The sequence below is a fragment of the Miniopterus schreibersii genome (assembly GCF_964146895.1).
Source record: "Miniopterus schreibersii genome assembly, chromosome: 4".
NCBI classification, from domain to species: Eukaryota; Metazoa; Chordata; class Mammalia; order Chiroptera; family Miniopteridae; genus Miniopterus; species Miniopterus schreibersii.
Genome location: NC_138105.1, coordinates 63,076,351 through 63,099,245, shown reverse-complemented (window position 1 = coordinate 63,099,245; position 22,895 = coordinate 63,076,351). Strand labels below are relative to the sequence as shown.

The 22,895-nt window shown below is 54.4% G+C and overlaps 2 protein-coding genes across 3 annotated transcripts; both read right to left on the bottom strand.

Annotated features, from left to right (window-relative positions):
• Window positions 1–2,243: 2,243 nt before the first annotated feature.
• On the bottom strand, window positions 2,244–12,054 carry CDC34 (cell division cycle 34, ubiquitin conjugating enzyme). 2 transcript variants are annotated; one of them, XM_081135117.1, is made up of 6 exons: window positions 11,963–12,043; window positions 11,616–11,866; window positions 8,449–8,535; window positions 8,228–8,325; window positions 7,206–7,340; window positions 2,244–3,417 (listed from the first exon to the last, which is right to left on the bottom strand). In XM_081135117.1, exons 2-6 carry the CDS (start codon window positions 11,790–11,792, stop codon window positions 3,204–3,206), a joined length of 711 nt encoding a protein of 236 aa, XP_080991243.1. In that variant the 5' UTR covers window positions 11,793–11,866; window positions 11,963–12,043; the 3' UTR covers window positions 2,244–3,203. The 2 variants fall into 2 exon arrangements, with proteins under 2 accessions (XP_080991243.1, XP_080991244.1); XM_081135118.1 differs by having other exon boundaries at window positions 11,616–12,054.
• Window positions 12,055–13,834: 1,780 nt separating this feature from the next.
• On the bottom strand, window positions 13,835–21,928 carry TPGS1 (tubulin polyglutamylase complex subunit 1; the record flags this gene model as incomplete). The annotated part of the gene is made up of 2 exons (XM_081135116.1): window positions 13,835–15,064; window positions 21,555–21,928. 2 exons carry the CDS (start codon window positions 21,926–21,928, stop codon window positions 14,527–14,529), a joined length of 912 nt encoding a protein of 303 aa, XP_080991242.1. The 3' UTR covers window positions 13,835–14,526.
• Between the last annotated feature and the right edge of the window lie 967 nt (window positions 21,929–22,895).

Below are 22,895 nucleotides of genomic sequence, written 5' to 3'. Positions count from 1 at the left end.
ATGCAAATGAGGTTCAAGCTGCACAGCTCTGATGGGAAGGCAGGTCTTCAGCCCATTAGTCAAATTTTGATCCTAAGTGTTCCCTTAAAAGGCTCAGCTCAGACAGTGGCAGCGGCACAGTGCAGGAGGCTGGCAGCCCAGTTTGTGGCTTTTCCCTGATATACAGTGTCCATGAGGGACGTCTGCAAACAATGGTGGTTAGAGTCTGGTTATGATTTTGGGCCTGATTAACCACAAGAAGTCCTTCTTGGTAGGTATATTCTTCCTGGAGTCAACAAGTTTAAGAAAAAATAATATTTATAGTGTGTGTTCACAGGTCCTATCTTGTTAAATCCTAAGAATCCCAGGAAGTAGGTTCCATTAGTGTCAGGATGGTCAGATTTATCAACTAAAAGTAGTGTATGCCTGGTTAAATTTGCATTTCAGATAGACAATGAATAACTTTTTTGTATAAATGTGTCCCAAATATTGCATGTGATACCCTTGTAGCACTTTGTTGTTTATCTGAAATTCAAATTTAACTGGATAACTCTAGTAACTCCATTATGCAACTTGGCACACTGAAGTTCTGAATGTCAAAGTCACTTTTTCTTGGCTTGGTCAGTAAAGATGATTCAAACCCAGAGGCCTCAGATATTATAGTCAGAGCTTTTGTGTGCAAAAGCTCTTTTTGCAATCACGTGGAGTAGAGTCTGAGGAGGAAAGGGGTTTTTATTTTATTTAAAAAAATCCTCACCCGAGGAATGATTTAAGAGGGAGGGAGAGAGAGACATAGAAAAACATTGATGTAAGAAACATGGATCAGTTGCTTCCTGCATGTGCCCCAACTGGGGATGGAAACTGAAACCTGGGTATGTGCCCTGACTGGGAATCGAACCTGCGACCTTTTGGTGTATGGGATGATGCTCCAACCAACTGATCCACATTGGCCAGGGCAGATTGTGGTGGTTTTAGAACATGGCCACCGATTCTCAGACATGCTCCCATTAGGAGGTGGAGTCTGTGTCCACTTTCCTTGAATCTGGGTGGGCTCATGCCTATTTCGACCAACTGTGCGCAGCAGAAGTGGCATGGTGTGACCTTCAAGGCTGCTCAGAAATGACCTTGCTCTTGGGACTGTCATCTTGGAGCCTGTGCCACCATGCTAAGAGGAAGCACTGGTGATGGATGTGGGGCCGCGTGTGGGCACTCAGTCCCTCCGAGTCTGGCCCAGAAGTTACCCCAGCCTTAACGCACATCTTAACCCAATGTGAGTTAAGGTGCCTTCAGATGACCCCAGGCCCCATAGTTCAAGTCACCTAGACATGGTGAAGAGGGGACAAGCCACTTGATTCCTGACCCATAGAAGCTGAGTGTAAAGTGGTAGTGGCTCTATGTCACTAAGCTCAGATGGTTTGTTCTGTAGCAGGGGTAGTGTGGGGATAAGGTAGAGGTTCAGGGAGAGCAGAGGCTGAACTAACAAGCCCAAGGAGGGTGTAAGTGGGTGCTAGTGTGACTCTAGAGGTTGGGAAAGTTTTCTGTAAACGGCCAGACTAAGTATTTTTTACTTTTTGGGCCAATATTCAGTACTGAAGCTGCAGCTCATAAACAGCCAGACACAGGTAAAGAGGTGGGTGTAGCCAGTCTGGCCGAGGGTCTTGGTTTGCTTATACCAGGCCCATCTAATGCAGGCCAGCAGCTCCTGGGCCCCAGGAGGCCCTTCCCTTTCACTGCCATTCTGGAGGCTGCCAGCCACTTGCTGGGCTCTCAGGAAACAGGAAATACAGCCTTGTAGAGTAGCTCACACTGTGGGTGACACCTGCCCCCCTCACTACCTTCAAAGTAGTGACTCAGCTTCCCCCTCAGGAAATGCCTCTAACTTAAAGAGGAAGTGAGGGGAAGCTGTATATCCCCAGGCCTCAGCAGCAGGAGGCGTCTGCAAGCTAACACGGGCTGTTGGTCAGGCCTTCGTGCCTACAGGGTGCTTGGAGAGGGTCACACTCCTGGGGTGCACATGTGGGGGCCCAAGGACACCTGTGGTGCTCTGAGGGCTGCCTCACCTGTAACGCACAACAGAGCTCAGGCTCCTGGAACAAGGCCCAGGGAGGGTGATGAGTGTGGTTGCCACGGGGTGGGGAGAACCTCTGCTCAAATACAGTTGAGAACTCTGGCGAGTTCTCAAGAGTACTCAACAGTAGACCCTCACTGGCCTTGTGCTACCCACCAGTTGGGTTTAAAAAAAGCGAGAAATTAAGACAACTAGGTGAAACTTTCCACATTTTAATGTAGGAAAATCATTCATGTTAACAAACAAAATTGTGAGGGCCAACTGTGAAAGCTGTATTTGTGGCACCAGTGCTGTGGTGCATTCGTGGAGCAGGAAGCAGACCAGGTGTGCAGGCTCTACGTTTGCCTGGGCCCTAGGGTGCACCTGTCCACCACCTACACGTGGCCATACAGGCTCAGGCCACAGTAATCAGTCAGGCCAGGGTTCACTCAGGCCTTTGTTCTGATGTCACTATCCAACCCTGAATCCAGCTTGCTCCAGGCTTTTTAGTTACACAAAAATAAAGTCAGAGGCCTGGGTGAAACTGTGTGTAGCATCTGCAGGCAGCAGGGTGGAACCTGAGGGCTGAAAGTTGCAGGTCGTTTTCAGCCTAGGGCTCAGGACCTTGAGCCCACATTCTCAAGAATACACCCCCAGCTCCTGGGCCTGCCCCTGGGCCCCATGCACTTAGGTGTTGCAGGCACCAGGCCTCGACACTGTACCCCCATGGTCCTTGGGGAGGCCAAGGAGAGGTTGGTTCTCTGGGCTTCTTGTAAAGTTGTTTTATTTAGATTCCAAACAAAACAGAGAGAAGAGGTGACCACAAGTTAATCCGTCCACTCATGAGCTGGAACCCCAAGTCTCTGGCTCCAGCCAGTGGGGCAGTTGAACAGGCTGGAGTCCGGGTCCCTCAGGCCACCTTTGGCTTCAGGCTCGCCTGCCGGGTGCCCAACACTAATGGGGCCCCAGAGACGTGATGTGATGGCCTGGCCCCTCCTCTCTGAAGCACAGGAAAACCCAGAACAAATATGGGGAAAGGAAAGCGAGACCAAGGAGACAACGCAAGAGCGGAGCCACCTCCCTGAGGTAGTCTCGGCGACAGGAGGTGCCCTAGAGCCCACACAGTCTGGGCCTGGTGAGGTAAAATCTGTAAGTTTATTCGGCGGGGGACATGGTGTCAGGACTCCTCATTGCCAGAGTCATCCTCGTCATCCCCAAAGCAGCTGTCGGCTTCAGCCTCAGCTTCAACATCCTCGTAATAGTCGTCGTAGAAGAGGTCTGAGCCCTCGTCGGGCGCCGGGGCCTTGGTCTTCACGCAGTACTCAGCCAACGTGGTGGGCACCTTTACGCCATCCCGCTCAGCATCTACCTTGGTCCCCAAGACCTGCTTCCTGGGGGAGAGAGAGGCAGGGAGTCAGGTGAGTTATGGCCTTTTCAGGATCCATAACCAGACGCCTTTGGAGGGAAGGTGATCAGGCAGCGTTATGGAGGGTGACTCGTGCACTAAGCCCCAGGGAGGGGCCTGACTGAGGCTAAGCCCCAGGGGACTCTGCAGCAGGGACCAAGGATCCTGGAAGATCACTACACTAGGTCAAAATGCTGCCACCGAACTGTTCACTTAACCCAGCTGACAAAATATCAAGGGGGCTTAGTTCTCCAGGGCCAAAGGACTGAAGGACTTCAGCCAGCTGAGGAGCAGGAGGCAGGCAGAGGGGAGGAAAAGTGGACAGCAGGGACAGCACCCTGGAGAGAGGGAAAGGATGCCATGGGCTCACCCAGGAAAGTTTGGATTCAGCACTGCACTGCTCACAAGGCAGCAGGCAAGGTTAGGGAAATGTTCCTGTTTACAGTGAAAGGGAGGACAAGTGAGGTGACAGAGGGTGGTAGCATCCCATGGGGCATACACCTGGCTGTCCGACACCCTAGCTCCAGTACCAAGTGTGTCTGAAACTGCAACCCCACAGGACCAACCCACAGATGCTGAAACCTCTGAGTCCACCAGGGGCTCTGCCTTGTCACCCTGACAGAATGTGTGGGAACACAGAAGGGGGTGAACAGGCAGAAAGCAGCCATTACAGCTACCCACGTGGGCACATGTGAGCTGGCCCACAGGGAGTCTAGAGAGATAAAAATAGTCTGGATTTTATTTTGGCACCATGTGGGAGGTGGCGGGGGAGAACTGGCACAGGAGCGGGCCACATGGGCAGGATACTCTGAAGGTGCCACCCAGCACTCACCCTGAGACCCTGAGGGTTGTGCACAAGTATCAAATGAGGCCGGTAGAGCAGGTGTTTGCTGAGCACCTCTCAGGATGGCTGGTGGGAGACTAGTGTTGCTACATCCATCACAGCTCTTCATCAGCTTCACAAACTGGAAACTAAGACTACCCAGCATCAAGGACAGCTTTCCCAGGATAGGGGGATGCAGAGAAGGGTGCACCCTGTTGCTCACGGGTCCCCTGTGGGCTGTGTCAAAGTTGTTTAGAAAATTCTTACATAAAGCACCACAGAACGACCAGCAAAAACAGGACAGACTATGTAAAGAAGCCAGCAGAATTTAGTCAGGGAAAAGAAAACAGCCCAGCTGGGCATGGCTCAGCTGTTGAGCATCCAGCTAGGATCCAGAAGATCGCGATTCGATTCCCAGTCAGGGCACATGCCCAGGTTGCGGGCTTGATCTCCATCGGGGGCGTGCAGGAGGCAGCTGATCAATGAGGACTCTCTCATCATTGATGTTTCTGTCTCTCTCTCCCTTCCTCTCTCTGAATCAATAAAGACATATTTTAAAAAAAGAAGGGAAAAAAGAAGAAAATAGAGAGGGGTACCATAGAATAGGTAGAAGAACTGACACTGCAAGGCCACCAATGCCTTAAACAAAACGCTGCATCTGTCCCTATCTGCTCACACACGCACGTATGTAACAGAAGGGAATAGTCAAACTGCAGGATGAGATGAAATGGAGAACCGAGGGCTGTTTAGAGAAAGAGAACAGCTGGTTTATTAGGGAGGGGTAAAGCTGGTTACAACACGTAAGCACATGGACAGACTCAAAGGTCAGGCACTGGGAAGCTACAAAAGGCTATTTCCTACTTTCTAGGTCAGAGCAGTGGCTGCTGGGGTGGAGTGGGGAGGGAAGAGATGGTGGAGGAGTAGGAGGGAAGTTTCAGGTAGTGGAGCTGGATCTGCACCTTACCAAAGTAGTTATGTTAACAGTCAAAACTCATCAAACTGAGCCCAAAAAGGATGAGCTTTACTATATGTGACACCTCAACAAACCTGACTAAAAAGCCAGTTACAAAGTGGCCTATACAGCGTGGTCCCATTTTTTGGATAAATGTCTGGAAGGATACACCCGAACATTAACCATTAGTTATTTGGAAAATGGAGTTTTTGTTTCTATTTATATATAAATGTTTTTGCCTTCTGGTTATTCCCTTTGTTTCCGTAGCTTTATTAACACAAACTGCACCTGTGTAAAGTGTCAGCTGTGAGCTCTGACCCACATGTGCCTTGTGAAAGCACCCCACAAGCTCACAAGTGTACTCATCACCCCCAGAGGCCCCTATGCCTCTTAAACCCCACATCTCAGATAGCCATGGATGTACGTTCTAGGATTCCTGTCCAGGAGTGTGCCATCAGCTCCTGCGTTCGCCTGGCTTCCTTCACAAAGCTTAATGCCTGCAGACACATCCACATGGCTGGTGAAGAGGCCACTCTTCACCAGCTTGCCCACTCTTTATCTGAAGGTGTGCATTTGGGCTGTTGTTCGTTTTTGGTGAGCTGATGCTATTTTGAACACTTGCATGGATGCTGGTGCAGAATGTCCCTGTTTCTCTTGGATAAATACTTAAGCCTGGAACGACTGGGCTGTAAGGCAGGGGTGAGTCTAACTTCTTATTTACCTTTCTACCTAAAAGGTAAACAACAAACTGAAAAGGTATTTGGGGAAAGAAACCTAATAAAGGGCTGTTTGTCATGAAACAAGTCAGTAAACTCCATGATAAAAAGTGACAATAGAAAATGGACACACGAGCTCACAGAATTCAACAAACAGAACAAGGCGGAAAGAACGGGTTATATAGTCCAACAGAAAGCTGAGGGCTTGCACACCCAGGGCCCTAAACAAGGTCCTGTCCCCGATTTGGCACCTGCACTGCTGAGAATCCGCTACATAAAGTCTGTAGGATGTTCACCTGCTTCTAAATATGCTGATACCATAATGGTATTTCTGTCGTTAGATAATGAGTCCAAGTTTCAAAATTACAAACTTAAGTGACGTTCACAGCAGCAAATTATTAAGTGGGAAAAAGAAAACATTACACAAAGCAGTGTATCAGTAACATGAAAAATGACCACATGAAAAACTGCTGATGGACAGAAACAAGCAGTAGAAGGACACATGCACACCCGGACGTGGGTCATGGAGCACCTAAAAGCGGACAGGCAAACCACACCCCATTTGCTGGACACACTTACATGGAACAAATGTACCCCCGTTCTCAAAGGTGCTGCCCGGGAAGGAGGGGGGCAAGGGGCAAGGGGAAGGCCAGGAGGACCTTTGGAGCTCACTGCTAGACACCTGGGTGTCTATTTCTTTGCTGTACTATTATGACTGTGTGTGATACACCCACATCCAAACACGCACATGCACACAGCATGTACATTTACTACCTTAAATACATGGACTTGTATGACAGATATTTCACATTGCAAAAAACAAAGAAAAACACCCAATTTTCTTTTTTTTTTTTAATCCTCACCAGAGAATATTTTTTCCACTGCCTTTTCAGAGAGAGTGGAAGGGGGAGAGAAGGGGGAGGGGGGAGAGAGAGGGAGAGAGGAAAACATCGATGTGAGACACATCGATTGGTTGCCTCCCGCTCTCGAGCCAGCCAGGGCTGGGGATCAAGCCTGCAACCCAGGTATGTGCCCTTGGCTGGAATGGAACCTGGGACTCTTCAGTGGATGGGCCACAGTTCTAACCATTGAGCCAAACTGGCTAGGGCAACACCCAATTTTCTTAAAAATAAAATAAAGAGGCCAGGAGGAAAGAACCAATGGGTTGGGCTTCTATCTGGTTAGATCTTTCCCACTGCCCAGTGGCCTAGGTTTCCCCATTAGTGACTCCTGCCCTGTGAACAGATGTGAGAAGCCAGGTTAATCTGGGAGCCTTTCCTTACCGGATGATGTCTGTGTACTCCCGGTCCTTGCCTTTGCTCTCTTTCCACTTCCTGTACATCACAGAGGCATCCACATTGGCCGGGGAGAAGGTGTTGGGTTCGTTGAGGAGGGAGATGACACTCAGGAGGATGGTTCTGGGGAGGGAGCACAAAGTGAGCAGGTGTAGGGCATGGGGGGGGGGGGTGTTCACTGGCTGCACTACACACCCTGGAAGCCGGGTCCGACACTGTAGCAGGAGCCACAGGCCAAGCACAGCCCCCTGGCAGCTAGCATTTATTGAAGAACGCACAAAGTTCCAGCTTTGCAGCCTCTCAGGCATAAGTCACTGGGGGAGCTTTTGGACACACCCTGAAGCCAGCACGCACCCAGAGACCACCTGGTACCCCCCATCCCAAAAACAATGTTTGTCTGGACTTCTCACTGGGCCTTCCCTCATTGCTGACCTCCTCCTGCCCTTTGCCGTATGCCCAGCTCCCTGGACAAGTATGGGCAGCCAAGCCCAGGACCACCTCTTTCCACCTGAAACATGCCTCTCCCATGCCCTAGGGCACTGCCTGGCAAGTGGGTCCCTCTGAGCTACCATCTCTTACTAGGCACTGGGCTGGACTAAGGATACACAGGCAAGAAGAAAGAGTGTCAGGCCCAGGGACTTGGCCACAGGGGGGCTGGCCCACTCAGGGTGAGTTCACCCCTGAGAACAGAGGTGGCTAGGCTTTGTGGGGGTTGAAAAAGGAGGGGAGACCTCAGGGTAAGGCAGAGGAGTGACCAGGTGGGCAGAAAGATATGGACACAGAATTCCCATTTGATGGGGTAGTAGGTATCAGGAAATGAGGGGAGAGTCCAGCAGAGATGGCCCAGGACCCCTAGGGCCCCAGCACATTGATGGAAGAAGTTTCAAGAGATGCCACAGCACTGCAAGGAGCTGTGGCCTCAAGGATGACACAGGTATGTCTCTCCATGTCTGTATCAAAGAGGTCAGAAATGCTGGTGGCAGGCATATCCACCTGCTGACCAGCCTCACCTGACATTCTGGGTGGGGTTCCACCGCTCCGAGGGCAGCTCACCACTCTGGGGGTCGTCAACTGGGGGGTGGAGAATGGAGATGCACACGTCCCCTGTCTGAGCAGGGACAGGAGGGAGGGGTCAGTGCCCACACCAGCTCATCAGGCCGCACAGTGCCCCTCCCCTGCCCGCCCCCATTACAGAGAGGCTGGGAAGGGTAGGTGGGAGGGGCAGGCTCACCTCATAGATGTTGGGGTGCCACATCTTGGTCAGGAACCGAAAGGCTGGTGGGGAGTAAGGGTAGTCGATGGGGAACTTGAGGCGTGCCTGGGGGGTGGGCAGAGAGCAGGAAGACTCAACCAGGGCTGGCCCTGTTGTCCCCTCAGTGCCATATATGGGTTCAGGCTGGACAGGACAGGATATCTCTCGAGGACTCCGTCCATAAACACACAAACAAGGACATCAGCCTGGGATGGACACCCCCACTACAGGAGAGCTGCCCAGCTGGGACAGGCACACATGTGTGCATGAGTGCACGAGGAATCCTGAATGCTGTCCACACCCCTAACAGACCTGGGGTCAGGTGCACAATAGGTTGCCTTGGGCTTTTTGGGGGTCACCTGAGCTGATCCTGGTCCCCACCCCGCTACTGGGGAGAATGGGCACCTGACCCGGGAGCAGCTCCAAGCCCATCTGTAGCCCAGGCCTGTAGGAGGGTCAGGAGGCTGGGCACCAGGGTGGGCTCACACCAGCAAACAGCTCCACAGACCAGCATGGGCCTGGGGCCTTGGCCCTGGGAGCTGTGAGCCTCAAGCACGGTGTTGCACTCCCTGCCTCAGTTCCCAGGTTGTGGGGAGGATTAAAATAGATGTGTGTTCACTTGGCAGTTCTTCCCGACACCTCTGTAGCCTGGGCCCTGTGGGAGGAGATGAGTCAGTGCTGGGTGGACACACTCTCTGCCCGCAGGTGTCCATCTTGGGAAAACAGGAAGGCAGAAAAGGAAGGTCATGTGATAGACGGGAAGGGCCACCTGAGTGACAGAGCTACAGTTTCAGTAGGTGAGGAAGCTTCATTTGCTTGCTTAAGCCCCAAGTCCCAGGCTTTGGGATATCTGGCCCAGGATCCTGGCAGTGCCTCAGGCTCTCAGGGGTGAGAAGCAGACTAGGGGCCACAGAGGAACACGCCACCTCTGCTGGATAGGGGTCACTCAGGGCATTTGGGTTAAATCCCTCTGTTCTCTGGTGAATGATGAGGCCACTGACCATGGTGGCAGAACAAGTCTGGAACCTGGGTTTTAACACCTGCCCTGTGGTCCCCAAGCCCAGTGTCGGGCTTCTAAGTGACAGCCCAGAGAATAACTGAGGACTCCCCTGCACCAAGCACCCACCAGGTCCCATCACGTCTCTTATTTACCTTTGAGCAAACCAAAGCTCTGAGAATGAAAGCACCTTGCCCGAGGGCACACAGCAAGTGAAATGTGCAGGGGGCTCTAGAACTTGGCTTCTCTGGCATCCCTTCAGCACACTGCACTGCCCAGTGACCTGTCTTGGGCTGAGTGCTGCCATGGCTCATGATGGAAAATTGAGGGCAGCTGGGTTGGGCCTTGAGGAAGGTGCTGCAGGAAGTGGCTGGGAAGTGATAGTGGCCCATGGGCACTTGCCACCCCTGCATTTCCACATCTCCTGTGGAAGAGGGTTTTTCCCCTCACTCCCTGACCACAAGGGGACCTGAATGGGAGGGTTGGGTGGGTGACAGAATGGCCCTGGGCCCCATGCTGGTTTCCTTGAGGAAAAAGACACTATGGCAGATGTGATCAAAATCTTGCAAGCGCCCTCCACAATCTGTTCTTTTCTAGGCAAATGGGATTATCCCCACAACAGCCTGGGAGGCTTTATGCACAATCCCTTGCAACCACTTAGTAGACAACAGCTAGACATCTACATCCTTTCCTACCAAACCTGCACTCTTGCTTAGAGTCTTGGCCCGGCTTTGCCTAAGAGTGGGGTCCTGGTTCTGAAGGAGCCCTTATTCTCACAGACTGCTACTCCCAAAACAGACAAAAGAGGCTGGGGAGGGGGGCTCGTTAACCCTTTGAGTAATCAGCCCCAAATCCATTCCCATGGTGAGGTCTAACTCCAAATTCGGAACTCAGCCCAGGACTGTTCCCACTCCTCTCCCCATCCCACCTCAGCAGGCCAGGCTGCTCCTTCATAAACAACTGAGCAGGTAAAGCCAAAACATTAGTCAAGAGTGCAAACAGAGACATCTGTCTGGGCAGCACTATGGCCCCCCCCAATCTGGCCTAGCTATGGTTTCTGCTCCCCAACCAGGCTTCTCAGCCAGGTTCTTGGCAGGCTGTCATGGGGTGTGTTCCTATGCTTAAGGCTCATTTCTCACCTCTCCCACAGGGAGAGCCTTGCCTCATCCCTCTTGCTCAAAAAGTCAAGTCCTGTGACGTGAAAGGGGTCCTTCCAAAGCCACGCTTGGGCTAAGAACATGAGGATGAGAAGGCTGAATGCGTTTTGGACTGAGTCCTTTGTCACACCAGTCCCAGGAAAAGCACTAACTTCCCTTTCCTGATCCCAATAACAAAAGGGAAGTCCTTGGAATTAAATCACAGAAGAAATGGCCCAGAGTGTGAGATTCTGGCCATCTGCTTAGGGAACCTGAGAAAGGCCAGTTGAGGTGAGAGAGGAGGCAGAGCTTCTAAGGCTAGAGTCTGGGAAGCTGGTAGAAGCCAGAGGACTGGGGGTCTGTGGGGCCCGCCTCTGCAGTGTGGCTCCCAGAGACAGGGTAAAGGATGGGAGAAACAGCTCCGCTTCAATCTTCCGGGGAGAACAGGTTATGTAAAGCTCTGGATAAAGCTGAGAGGGCTTGGCCCGCTGCTATCGGCAAGGGTGGCTGCTTTCCAAGAAGGTCCTGGCTGCCAAGGCCCCATCCAGGCCTTTGTTAGAATCTGAGCAAGTGGCGGAGCCAGACCCCTACCCCCACACCGCTGGCCGGCCTGCCTCCCTCCCTCCCTCCCCCATGCCAGTGCTCCCCAACAATAGTGCTTGCTGGTTCTGGGGAGGCCTTTGTCTCCTCCGGGCAGGGGGCTGGAAAGGCAGCTGAAGGCTGGGTCTGCCAGGGCGGGGCGGAGGAAGGGGGCATCAGGGGCTGAGCCCTGCCAGGAGTGCGGTAAACAAGAACCCGCATCCAAACAAAACAGAGAGCGTCCTGGGCTCCTTTCTGGGGGACCTGAATCCGTCTTAGAGGGAACTGGGAGGTTCTCGGGGACTCCTGGGGCCGGAGAAGGAAGAGATGACTGAGGGGGCCCCCTGAGTGACAGCGAGTGCCTGGGAAGAGGGAGAGGGGGACCACCTCGCAAGGAGAAGGGTCGCGGCGTCCGAACTGGGCTGCGGGCTCACCTTAAAGTAGCCGCCCTCGTAGTAGGTGTTGGGGGGCCCGAAAATGGCCACCTCCCAGTTGTACAGGTCGCCCTCATCCACCAGGGTCACCCGGAAGCCCTCGACCGGCTCCTCCTGCAGCCCCTTGAGCTCGAGCAACAGAGCCTTCTGTGAGCTGGGTACCAGCGGCCGGGCCATGGCGGCGGCGGCGGCGGCGGCGGCGGAGGAGGAGGAAGAGGAGCCCGGGATCGAGGGCGTGCTGGGCCTCGGGGCTGCCACGGGGGCGCGGGACGGGCCGGGTCGCGCGCCGGCCGGGGAGGCGCCGCCGGGGCCGCCGCCGCCTTCCTCCTCTGCGCCTCCGCCGCCGCCTCCGCCACTGCCCGGGACCCCCGAGCGCTCCACTCGCTCTGGCGCCGCCGCCTGCCCGGCGCTCCCCTCGGCCCGGCCCGCGCGCCCCGCCCCGCGCTGCGCCTGTGCGCCGCCGCCGAGCCCGGACCGCGCCTGCGTGTCGCGGCCCGGCTCCCGACTACACCTGCGCGCTCACCCGCGAGGCACGCCGGGAAGTGGAGTCCCCCTCCCTCGGGCCGCCGGGCGCGCGCGGAGCGCGACAGCCGGGAGGGAGGGGGCCGAACGCCCAGGTGCCTTGGTGCTTCCGACCTCCTGGGAGGCCGCTGCAGACCCTCGCTCGGACGAGCACCCGGGACGGCTGTGCGCGGGGAGGCGGGCAGGACTGGGCTGCCCCGCCGTGGCCCGTTTGGGGTCTTTTTTTGTGACGTCCCGGGCGCGGGGCGGGGCCGGAGCGGGGAATTGGGAGCAGGGGCGGGGAATTGAGAACTGGGCCGGGCCAGGGCGGGGTCCCTGCGTGTCGGCAAGTCCAGGTGGTGACCCTGCCGTCCTGATCCTGGTTCCCCAGGGTGAGGGGGAGTGGCGAATTCCTTTCCTGGGTCGCTGGGGGCTATCAGAAAGGTAGCCGAGTGGATGGTGAGGTGGGGGGCAGGTGAGAGCCTGCGCTGGAGCCCACGCACCCTGTTTTCGGCTGGCCGAGCCTGTTTCCCATCTGTGGGGCTGAGGATAGGGCCCAGCCCCAGGCACATGTGAAGGCCCCACGACAGCCGTGTGGACGTGGGGGAGGGGAGGCCTGAGCGGAGCTTTGTCACCATTTGGATTCACCAAATAGAATCAGAAGAGATGGACAAAACGCTGCTCCGCAGAGAAACTGGGGAAGCAATCAGTTCACTTCTTGTTCAGCATTCATTTGGCACCCATCCTGGCTGAATCCCGAGAATGATCCCTGACCCTGGCTGGGCCCTAATCTCAGGCCGAACTTTGTCCCCACCCAAGTCCTGACCCCAGCTAGCCCTGACCCAGGGCTTCACCCTGACCTGCTTGAGCTCTGATCTGGCTGTGTCCTTGGGCCCAGGACACTTGGTCAGGAGAGTGAGGTGTGGTGCCCTGGTCTCCATCCCTCCACCTCCACAGGTGACCTGTTCTTGTGGCCCAGGCTTCCTGCTGCTTTGCCTGCGGCCTTTCTGGCAGGTGTCCTGGACAGCCAACACCTGCAACACCTCAGGCTGGACCCAGGTGACACCCTCCCTGAGATGCCCCAACACTTGTCCCCTTGCCTTGCCCCAGCTGATAGGTAAACCTGTGTGGGAAAAGGAAAATAAAATGTCAACCATGGGGAGGGACAGAGGAGTCAGAGCCCTGGCAGAGCAGCAGCTCAAATGGCTGCCCAGTGCTGGGCCTTGGCTTTCTCAACCATAAAACTCTAGGCTTCATCTCTCAGGCCCTCTGCCCTGCACTGTGGGGACCTGGATCGGGCCCCCTCATCTGTCAAATGGGCTGTTACCCTTGCTAAGTGGTCCAGGTGTTCTGACCCTCATTGTCTCTCTATAAAACCAATGTCATAGTGTTGGCATGTGGCAGCACGTCAATAAATAGTAATTAGATTCATCAAGACTTTTCCAGAGAGGTTTCCCAAAGTCTCTCCCTATGTACAGCACACATCCCTAGGAAGTACTGGGGGTAGGGAGTGCCGCAAATGTAAAAGCAGGTACTGGTTTATGCCCCATGCCCCAGGTGGTCCCACATGGGGCCTTGTCCCTCAGGAAATCCTGCTCAAGCTCTGAAACCTGAGGTAGTGGATGTCTAGGGTTTCTGCCTGCCTGTTTTCTGGCCACAGCACCTGATTTCCCTGAGGGTTTCCCCATCTGTCAAATGAGGGTAGTGACTTACCTTATAGGGCCATGGTGAGTCAAACAGGACATCACAGGTCTCGAACATGTTAGCGTCATCACTGTCATTAGTATCTGCCGTTGACCTCTTCATCTGACAGCTGGGGAAACTGAGGCCCAGGGAGGAACTCCTTGGGTGGGGCATGTGTAGAGAGTAGGGCTGGGGACCAGGTTTCCGTTTTCCACAGCAATCGGCCATGCAGGTCCATAGCCCTGGGGCAGGGCCTTCTGGGTCTAGGGCACCTCACTGGATGCCCCATTGCTCTCTGCTCCCATAAAGCTGGGTCCAGGAGCACCCTGGCATTTCCAGGTGGCAAATCTGGCCTCTGGGTAGTGGTGGGTCTGCTGGGGTTGGTCAGCATGCAGCTGGGTGAAGCATTTCTGTGGCACAGGGCTGGAGTGTGGGGAGCACACACACACATCAGTTCTGCCTCAGGCACAGACTTTTATTACTGCTGAGAGGGGCCTTTACAGGTGTGTGGGAGGGTGTCGACTTCCGGGACCTTTGGCCTCTCACTGAAGGGGATGGAGTATCATTCCAGATCTGAAGCTGGGTGAGGCCTTCCCACACCTCCTCCTGCATGCAGAAACTCCAATCCTGGTTGCAGACCCATGTTCTGCCCAGGGGCAGGTGAGCCAGGCCTCAAAGCATCCCCAGCTGTCTGGGTGGAGGAGGCAGGTGAGGTGTGAGGAGGGGCTCAGCCCACTGGCTTGACCTTAGCAATGAAGAGGGCAGCAGCCTTCTCTAGGAACTCCTCTCTGGTCATGGGGGAGCTGGGCCGCCGAGCCACCAGGGCACGGTCCATGGCCAGCGCCAGGCTGTCAGGCCCCAGGCGTGAGCCGGCCTCCAGGTAGTGGGTGGGAGCAGTGGCACCGCTGCTGGCCTGCAGGGCCCCCTCCAGGGTGTCCAGCACTGCCTGGCCCATGCGTCGGTCAGCAACAGCCAGGGTTGGGTCCTCCAGCAGCTGGTAGAGGGCACCAGCCCGTGCCACAAACTCCAGCAGCACGAAGCAGGTGAGCATGCCAGTGCGGAAGACATCCAGTGGTACAGCCTCGTGGTCCCGGCACTGGATCTTGCGCAGCAGGGGTGCCACTACCTCCTCGGGCGCTTCCCCATCTCGGCAGATGCGCTTGAGCAGCTCACTGTAGGTCCGCCCGTCCAGCCCCGGCTTCTTCTTACGCCCACTGGCGCTCAGGCACTCATAGGCAACACCAACATTGTTGTTGAAGGCTGTCCTGTAGGCGGACAGGGGTGTTGGGCCAGTCCAGCAGAGCCCTCCGCCCCCATGCCCACCATCCTAGCCCAGGTTCCTGTCCCCCTCGCTCTTCCTCCAACATGTCAGACCTGGTCCAGCCTCAGGGCCTTTGCTCAGGCTGTGACCTCCCCCTGGAATGCCCTTCCCTCAGCTCTTCTCATGGTTCCCTGAATCGCCTTTCTGGTGGGCCCTCCCCTCCCTAACCCTTTCCTCTAATTGTCTTCATAGCAGTTACTACCATCAGACTCACTGTTTTTATGAGTTTGTCTTTCCCACCTGAATGTCCAGGAGCCCACATCAGGGTTTATCTGTCAGTCACTGTGCAGCACCAGTGCCTGACACACAGCAGGTGCTTGATAAATGTCTGCTGAATCAGCAGATGGGCATCTGCCCCTGGGGACATTCCAACTGCCCTCCTGACAATGACATTTGCACCTATAGGGTGGTCACTCTTGACCAAATACTGTGCCTATTTATTTATTTTTAATCCTCACCCAAGGATATTTTTTCCATTGCTTTTCAGAGAGTAACAGGATGTGAGAGAGACGCATTGATTGGTTGCCTCCCACATGTGCCCCAACTAGTGCCGGGGATCGAGCCTGCAACCAAGGTACATGCTCTTGTCCAGAATCAAACCTGGGACCCTTCAGTCTGTGGCATGATGCTCTAACCACTGAGCCACACTGGCAAGGGCTTGCCTATTTAAAATGGGTTAACTCATTCCATTCCTCCGGAGTTCCACTGGCCAAGAGTCAGCGAACTACAGCCATGGGTCAAATCCAGCCCCACTGCCTGTTTTTGTAAATAAAGTTTTATTGGCACACAGTTCTGTCAATCCACTGACACGTTGCTTATGGCAGCTTTCTTGCTGCAATGGCAGAGTCCACAACAGAGACTGGCCTGCAAAGCTGACATAACTTGTGACCTTTACAGAAGTCTGTCAACTCTGCTCCCAGCTGTAAGGTGGGGGACATGAGGTGGATGTGGTTCCTTGCCCCATGAGGAACCTGAGGTCCTACTATGTGCTCTGGCTGTGCTGTGAGCTTCACGAGCAAAGGAGGGGAGCACTGGTAATGTGTGGACTGCAGAGTGAGCCTGGGTGGCTAGTTTATCTGGTGTCTCATTCTCCTCATCAGATCAACAGCCCAGCACTCAGCCACAGCCCAGTGCTAGTGTGGCTGGTGGCCTGTTACTAGTTCCACAGTCCCAACTGGGAAGTGAGGTTTGGGGCAGGCTGACAGTCGGGCTAAAGATCCCAGGGAGGAAGGGGCTGAACCTAGGCCTTAATATTCATCCTTTTTGGGAGCTCAGCTCCATGGTTCACATTGCAGTTCCACTTTTGTTTTTTAAATTCTCACCCAAGGATGTTTTAAACTGATAAGAACAGATACTACACTTGATCTTAGCCAAAAGACAGAAGTGACTCCAAGGATATGTTTAGAGAGAGAAAGGGAGGGAGAGAAACATCAATGAGAAAAACATTGATTGGTTGCCTCCTGTATGTGTTCTGATCAGGGATCAAACCTGCAACCTAGGTATGTGTCCTTACTGGGAATTGAACCTGAAGCCTTTTGGTGTATGGGACAACACTGCAATCAACTGAGCCACCAGGCCATGGCTGCAGCTTCACTCTTATTTTATGTGTGACCTGGGCAGGTCACCTCACCTTTCTGTGGGTTAGTGCACAGTGGGTGCCCAGTAAATGCTGGTCAGCACATAGGTGTCCAGTAAACTTGGACACTCTGGTCACCTCTACTGTACAGCATGAGGCTTATAGATTGTTTTGACTTAGTGAGCTATGTGGGTCAAAGCCCCGTTACAGAGGAAACAGGGGCAGAGGCAAGAGGGCAGTAGTCTGGAGGTCGGTTTGCATCCATCTGGCTATCAGCTTCTCTGTCTTCCCATTTATTGGGTTCTTTGCAGTGAGTAAGACCATCCAGGGAAGCAGAGGTTGGTGCCAGATGCAGCCTCATGTTAACAAACATTAGTTTCCATGATTATGACTGTTATCACATAATAACCCCTTTGTAGGAGCTTTTATAAACTTTCACCAGAAGAAGGAGGTTGGGGAGCCTGGTGTAACTGATGGCCGTGAGTCCCTGTATCAGTTACCCATTGCTGCATAACAACTTAACCCCCCAACTTAGTGGCCTATAATGGCAACAACAGTTATTATATCGAGGTTTCTGTATGGCAGGAACTCGGGAGAGGCTTAGCTGGAAGATTCTGGCCCATTTCCTTGTAAGGTTGAGATCAGGATGTTGGCTGTGGCCATGGTCCTCTGAAGGCTCGAGGGTGGAGGTGTCTCACATGCTGGTTCAGACAGGGCCTGGCCCTGGGTGTCCCATGGGATGACTTGAGCACCCCCACATATGGTGGCTATTCCCCCAGTGTGCTGCTCTCAAAAGAAGTCGCTGTTACGTCCATGACAACTAGTGTTGACACAGGCTGGCCCTGTGGACATGGGAGACAAGTGCTTGCGGGTGAGAATACCAAGAGGTGAGTTCTCCAGGGACATCTCTAAGGCTGGTCACCACTGTGCTGTCCAACTCTCTCCACCCCGTGACTGAGCCCTATGACTTGCTTCGGCCACTGAAATGTGAATGTGAGCAATGCAAGGGCCACGTTTGTTGGAAAATTTCAGAGCCATCACACCATTTTCCAGAGTCCACTCCCCACTGCCATGATGTGTAGCAGCCCCATGGTGTGAGACACAAACTTTAGTTGTGTTACGGCCACTAAGGTTTTAGGGGTATTTGTTCACTTGGTGGGACACAGCTCACCCGGACTGGTACATAAGTGGCCCATCATCCATCCAACTCTGGGCCCCAAAGCCTCTCGCCCAGGAACTTGGTTGACCTACCAGGTCATCTAGGTGCTTGTTGGTTCCCCAGATGTTCAATGAGCACCTTCTATGTGCATGCCTGTGGTACTGGCCCCAGCTCAGACCTGCACTCAAGTCCTAGTCATTTCCTCTCACTTTCCTCATCTGGAGAACGAGGGTTGTAATCTCTGAGCCTCAGGAGTCTTGTGAGGACAGAGGGTAGGTTTTACGCCAAGTGCTCAAGATTGTACCAGCATGTGGGAGGGGCCCCATGCGTCCTTGTCATTTGCTATATCCTGGGCTGCGATTCAGCTGGGCTGTCCAGAAGCTGTTTATCTTAGACTCCTGGCCTCATGGGGCAGGAAGGCACGCAAAGGGGTAATTACAGCCCAGCTAGTGAGATCAGAGCTATGACGAAGATTGGGCAAGAAGCCCAGAGGAAGGCAACAACCAACCTCTAGGCTGAGGCCTCATAACTGCCCCTCCAGGGGGCTCCCCAGGTGGTTCCCAGTCATTGGGGGGAGCAAGAAGGCAGCCCACTCTAGACTTGGCGGCCTGGGTTCCATCTTGGCTCCACCATTGGACTCTGGGCCTCAGTTTCCCTGTCTGTAAATTGGGACTGAGCACTTACTGAGGGCTCCATTCCTGTCAGCAGTTTGTGAAACATGTGAGCATTTGTTAAAATAAACAAAAAAGAATATATTTATGGAATGTCTCCAGAAAGAAACACAGAGACTTTTCACTTTGGACCAGGGGTTCTCAATGGGGGTGAGTCTGCCCCCAGGGCACAATGGATAATATCTAGGGACATTTGTAGTTGTCACACTGAGGGTCCTCCAGTCATTGAGGGGGTGGGGGCCAGGGATAATGCTCAGCACCCCACAGTGCCCAGGACTGCCCTCCAGAGGTGATGTGAGCTGAGGAGCTTTGGCCTAGACCTGTTGGTACCTTTTGCATGTCTTCCAAGGTGACAGGGACCTGTGGGGACAGCACTCTTGCTGTTACTATTAGCAACATGGTGGCTTACAAGGAGGCCTTAGAGCCACACTGCCCAGGTCTGACTCTGGCTGTGTCCCTTCATGGCCATGCAGCCCTCACAAGTCCAGATGACACCCAGGGTCTTGAGGCCAGCAGGTAGGCAATGGGATGCAGCTGCAGCCATTACCACTCCTGCAGGCCAGCAATTCTGACTTCTCCCTAAATCTTCTGTGATAACATGCTCAAGAACGGCCCCATGATAGCCTGGTCAACCTTGCAGCATCAGGTGAAGCTGCCCAACCTTGGAGCACCAGTCTCCCACACCTGGGACTTGCCTAGCCAGGCTTCCACTACTGACCTGTCAGGCATGGTTAAGGGCCTCCTGCGTCTACCACTTACTCTGTCTCTGGGGAGACACATCTGTAACCACCATCTGCCATGCCCCCTGCTCACTGCTCTCCTCTGTGCCCCTGCTGCTCCCAACTGCCTACAGCAACAGCCCCAATACCCCTACACTGAAGTGACTTGTGTCCGCACAAAATGCACATCCATCTGGAACCTATGAGTGTGGCCTTACTTGGAAATAGGATCTTTGATATGTAATTAATTCAGGATAGAATGAGGTGGTTCTAAATCCAACGCCAAATGTTCTTAGAAGAGAGAGAGACACAGAGAAGGTGGCTGTATGATGACAAGGCAGAGGCTGGTGACGCTTCCACAAGCCTAGGGATGTCCAGGAGTTAGGAGAGGCAGGAAAGACCCTCCCCTAGAACCTCCAGAGGGAGCTCAGCCCTGCAACACCTTGATTTCAGACTTCTGTCTTCCAGAACTATAGGAGAATATATTTCTGTTGTTTTGAGTCACCAAGTTTGTGGTAATTTGTTACAGCAGCCACAGGGAACTAATACATTTTCCTGTTGACCCTAAATCTGACAGACACTTCTCAGCCCTCATTTACTGGGCCATTGGACACAGGGCTACTGCTAGCGCACAAGGTGCCTTTGTGTGAATTAGGAAAAATTCTGCAAAAAGCCTTTATATAAATATCCTCATCTGTGATGTTTACGGAGCAAGTGGTAGTGCACTGCTTGATCTGAACAACTTGTACATGGTGGCCCTGCCACTGACCGCTTTTCCTCCTTGGAAGATGTTCTGGGATGCCACTCTCTTCTGGTTCTCTCCTTCACATCTGGTCTGCCTTCACATGCTTTTTTGTGGGTTCTCTGAGGCCAGGGCTCTTCTCAGCTCTTCTGAGGCCTTCACAACCCATTCCAGTTGACAAACTCCTGTCCCAGTCGCACATCTCAGTTGCAGACCTGCTTGTCCACTTTCCTGCTGCAAGGTTCTCCCAGCTCCCTGACTTAAAAGTGCCCAAGTGACTCTGGGAACTTCCCTCAAACCAGTTATCTTCCATCTCAGTAGACGGCTCATGGACACTTGGGACTGTCCTGAACACTGCCCTTCCACCCTGGCCCTAGCAAATCCATCAGCTCAGGCTTCACAGCATGGCCTGAGCCCACGTATGTCCACTAACCTGCTCCTCTTCCCAGGTCCCCATCTCAGGGGTGGCCCCAACATCCAGATACCCTGCTGCTCCCCTATCTAGCTGTCATCTTGGACAGCCCACATTCCCCTTCCTCCTGTGGTGATGTGGCTGCTCTACTCAGATGCCTGCCCTCCACACCATTCCCACAGCTGAGTTCCCTCCCCAACGTCTCTGTGCTTTCCTTCTTGAGGCATGCACCTGTGACTCTCTATGAAGGTCTGCCCAGAAGCAGCTGGGAATACCCTGGGAATCAGGCTGAAACGCTCCCTTGGTTGGCTTCCTCCCCTTCCTGGGGTCTCCTGAGAGCACCCCCTTAAAAATCACCCCCACATGAATGCTTGCCTCTGGCTCTGCTTCTGTACACCCCTAGCCAAGACCCAGCCCACTGACATCAGTTGATGATGCTTCCCCCCAATCCACCTGACGCAGACCATGCATTCAACACATATTCCTCAACCACCTTACATGGGCTCAAAACTGGGGGGAAGGGGTGGCGCGTGGGCAGTGGGCAGGCGCCATCCCCTCCACCCCACCATGCTTCAGCTGTGAGAAGGCTATGGGTCCTACACTGCACCTGTACAGCCTCCAGGCAGGTGCATCTGAGGCACCACCTTTCTCGGTGAGTCACGCGGACTCTTCCTGGACACCCCACCTGCACTCTGGGAGCCTCCCTCTAGGACAGGGGCCTTGGGTGACTAGGTTGCTTTATGTCTCCACAGCCCAGCTCTATATTCATTTTCTGGCTCAACGGACAAAATTGCTATGTTCCTAATGAGCTAGCCTGGCTCAGAGGACTTGTTCTGCGACCTTAGGCAAAGTCCTCTCTGGCCCTCATGATTTTAAAAAAGTTCGGTGGGCTGCAAGGGGGAAGTCATTACCTACAAAAGGAGTCACAAAAGACGACGCCGGCGCAAAGCACGCAGGCCACGCCTGGCTACGCTCGGGACCTCCAGCCCATCGCGGTCTGGGTCCGTCCTGAGCCAGAGAGGAACTGCGGACAACAGTTCCCAGCATGCCACGCACTCAAGCGCCGGGACCTGGGGCGAAGAACCGCGCGGAGCACGCTGGGAATTGAAGTCCGGTTGGGGCCCCTACCCGCCCAGTCCCGGCCCAGTCCCGCACCTCTGAGAGTGGTGAGCCAGGCGAAGGTGCCACAGCGCGCGGCCCAGGCGCTGCTGCTGCAGCAGGAGCTGGCCCGGGGGATCCCCGGCGCCGCCGTTTGCAGGACTACTCAGGCCCATGTTCTCGAAGTAGTGCGCCAGGAAGGAGATGGGCTCCTCGGGCCGTGCCTCCAGCACCTTCAGCAGGGCCGCCCGCAGCATCTTTGTCACGCCGACCTGCCGCAGGAAGTCCTCCTCGCTCTCGGCCGTTGCCGCCGCCCGGGACACTGACGGCCGGCTGCTGTCTGTGAAACTAGCCGCCGGGGCTATGGCCTGCCGCCGCTTCTCCACTGCCGCCATCTTCGCTGAGGGCGGTGGGACCGGAAGCACCGCCATATTCCACGGTGTGCTGGCGCCTCCTGGCGGCCATCTTTGTTAAGGGCAGAGGACGCCGCATACCTTTGGGAGACTTTGGGAAATAACTAGTGCAGGCCACCCTTTCCCTTAGGTTCTAATTGGCATTCTCCCTGCAGTTTCCTGTTTACGTGTACTGGTTGACTTTCTTGGCTTAGGTCCCGAACCTGAACTTTGCCAGACTCCAATATGGCTCCCAAGAAAGGGCTTGGTTTCTGGCATGAAGCCGGATTGTTTGCCATATTGGTAGTGGGTGAGTCCTTCCTTAGCATGGTTCCCTAGCAACCGGTCTCGTCGGTAACTAGAGCTGCGGGGCCGCGCTTGAGAGGGGCTTGATCCACCAGATTCAAGGACTGAGTGCAGCCCGTCCCATTTTTCTGATTTTCGGTTTTGAGCCTTTGCGCTCAGCCTGGCCTTCAATCTAGCCCAGTCTTGGTCTAAGTTTATAGCTCGCCGCGTGGGGACGCCCCGTCCTAACCACCCCAGGCTGCGTTAGCGGTCTGCTCTGGGCCCCTAGACCCCTGTGCGTGTCCGAGGAATCAGGAGACCACCCACGGTCCCCAGTTCCCCATCCCAGGCTGTTACCCTTCCTCACCACTTGCGGGATCTTTCTCACACTCTGCGCCCTCTGGCGCTCCCATCATTCCCATAGCTCCCCAGCGCCCACGGGCTCAAGCCCCTGGCATCTGCTGGTCTCATTTCTAGCCTCTGTTTTGGCTCTGTCCGCTCCTTAGCTCCCTTCATAAGCCATCTCTCTTCTCTCTTCTGTGTCTTTCCTCACACTGCCCCACCATTCATTCTCCATTTCTTTTGACGACTGACTCCTAGTTATTCTTGAAGTTCCAGGGCCCCTGCGTTCAGGGAAAGGCACAGTATTTGTATCCTCTCCCCCCAGGCAGAGTGCGCGCCCCGTCTGTCCCCGGGAGTCGCCCGGGGCAGAGGAGACCTG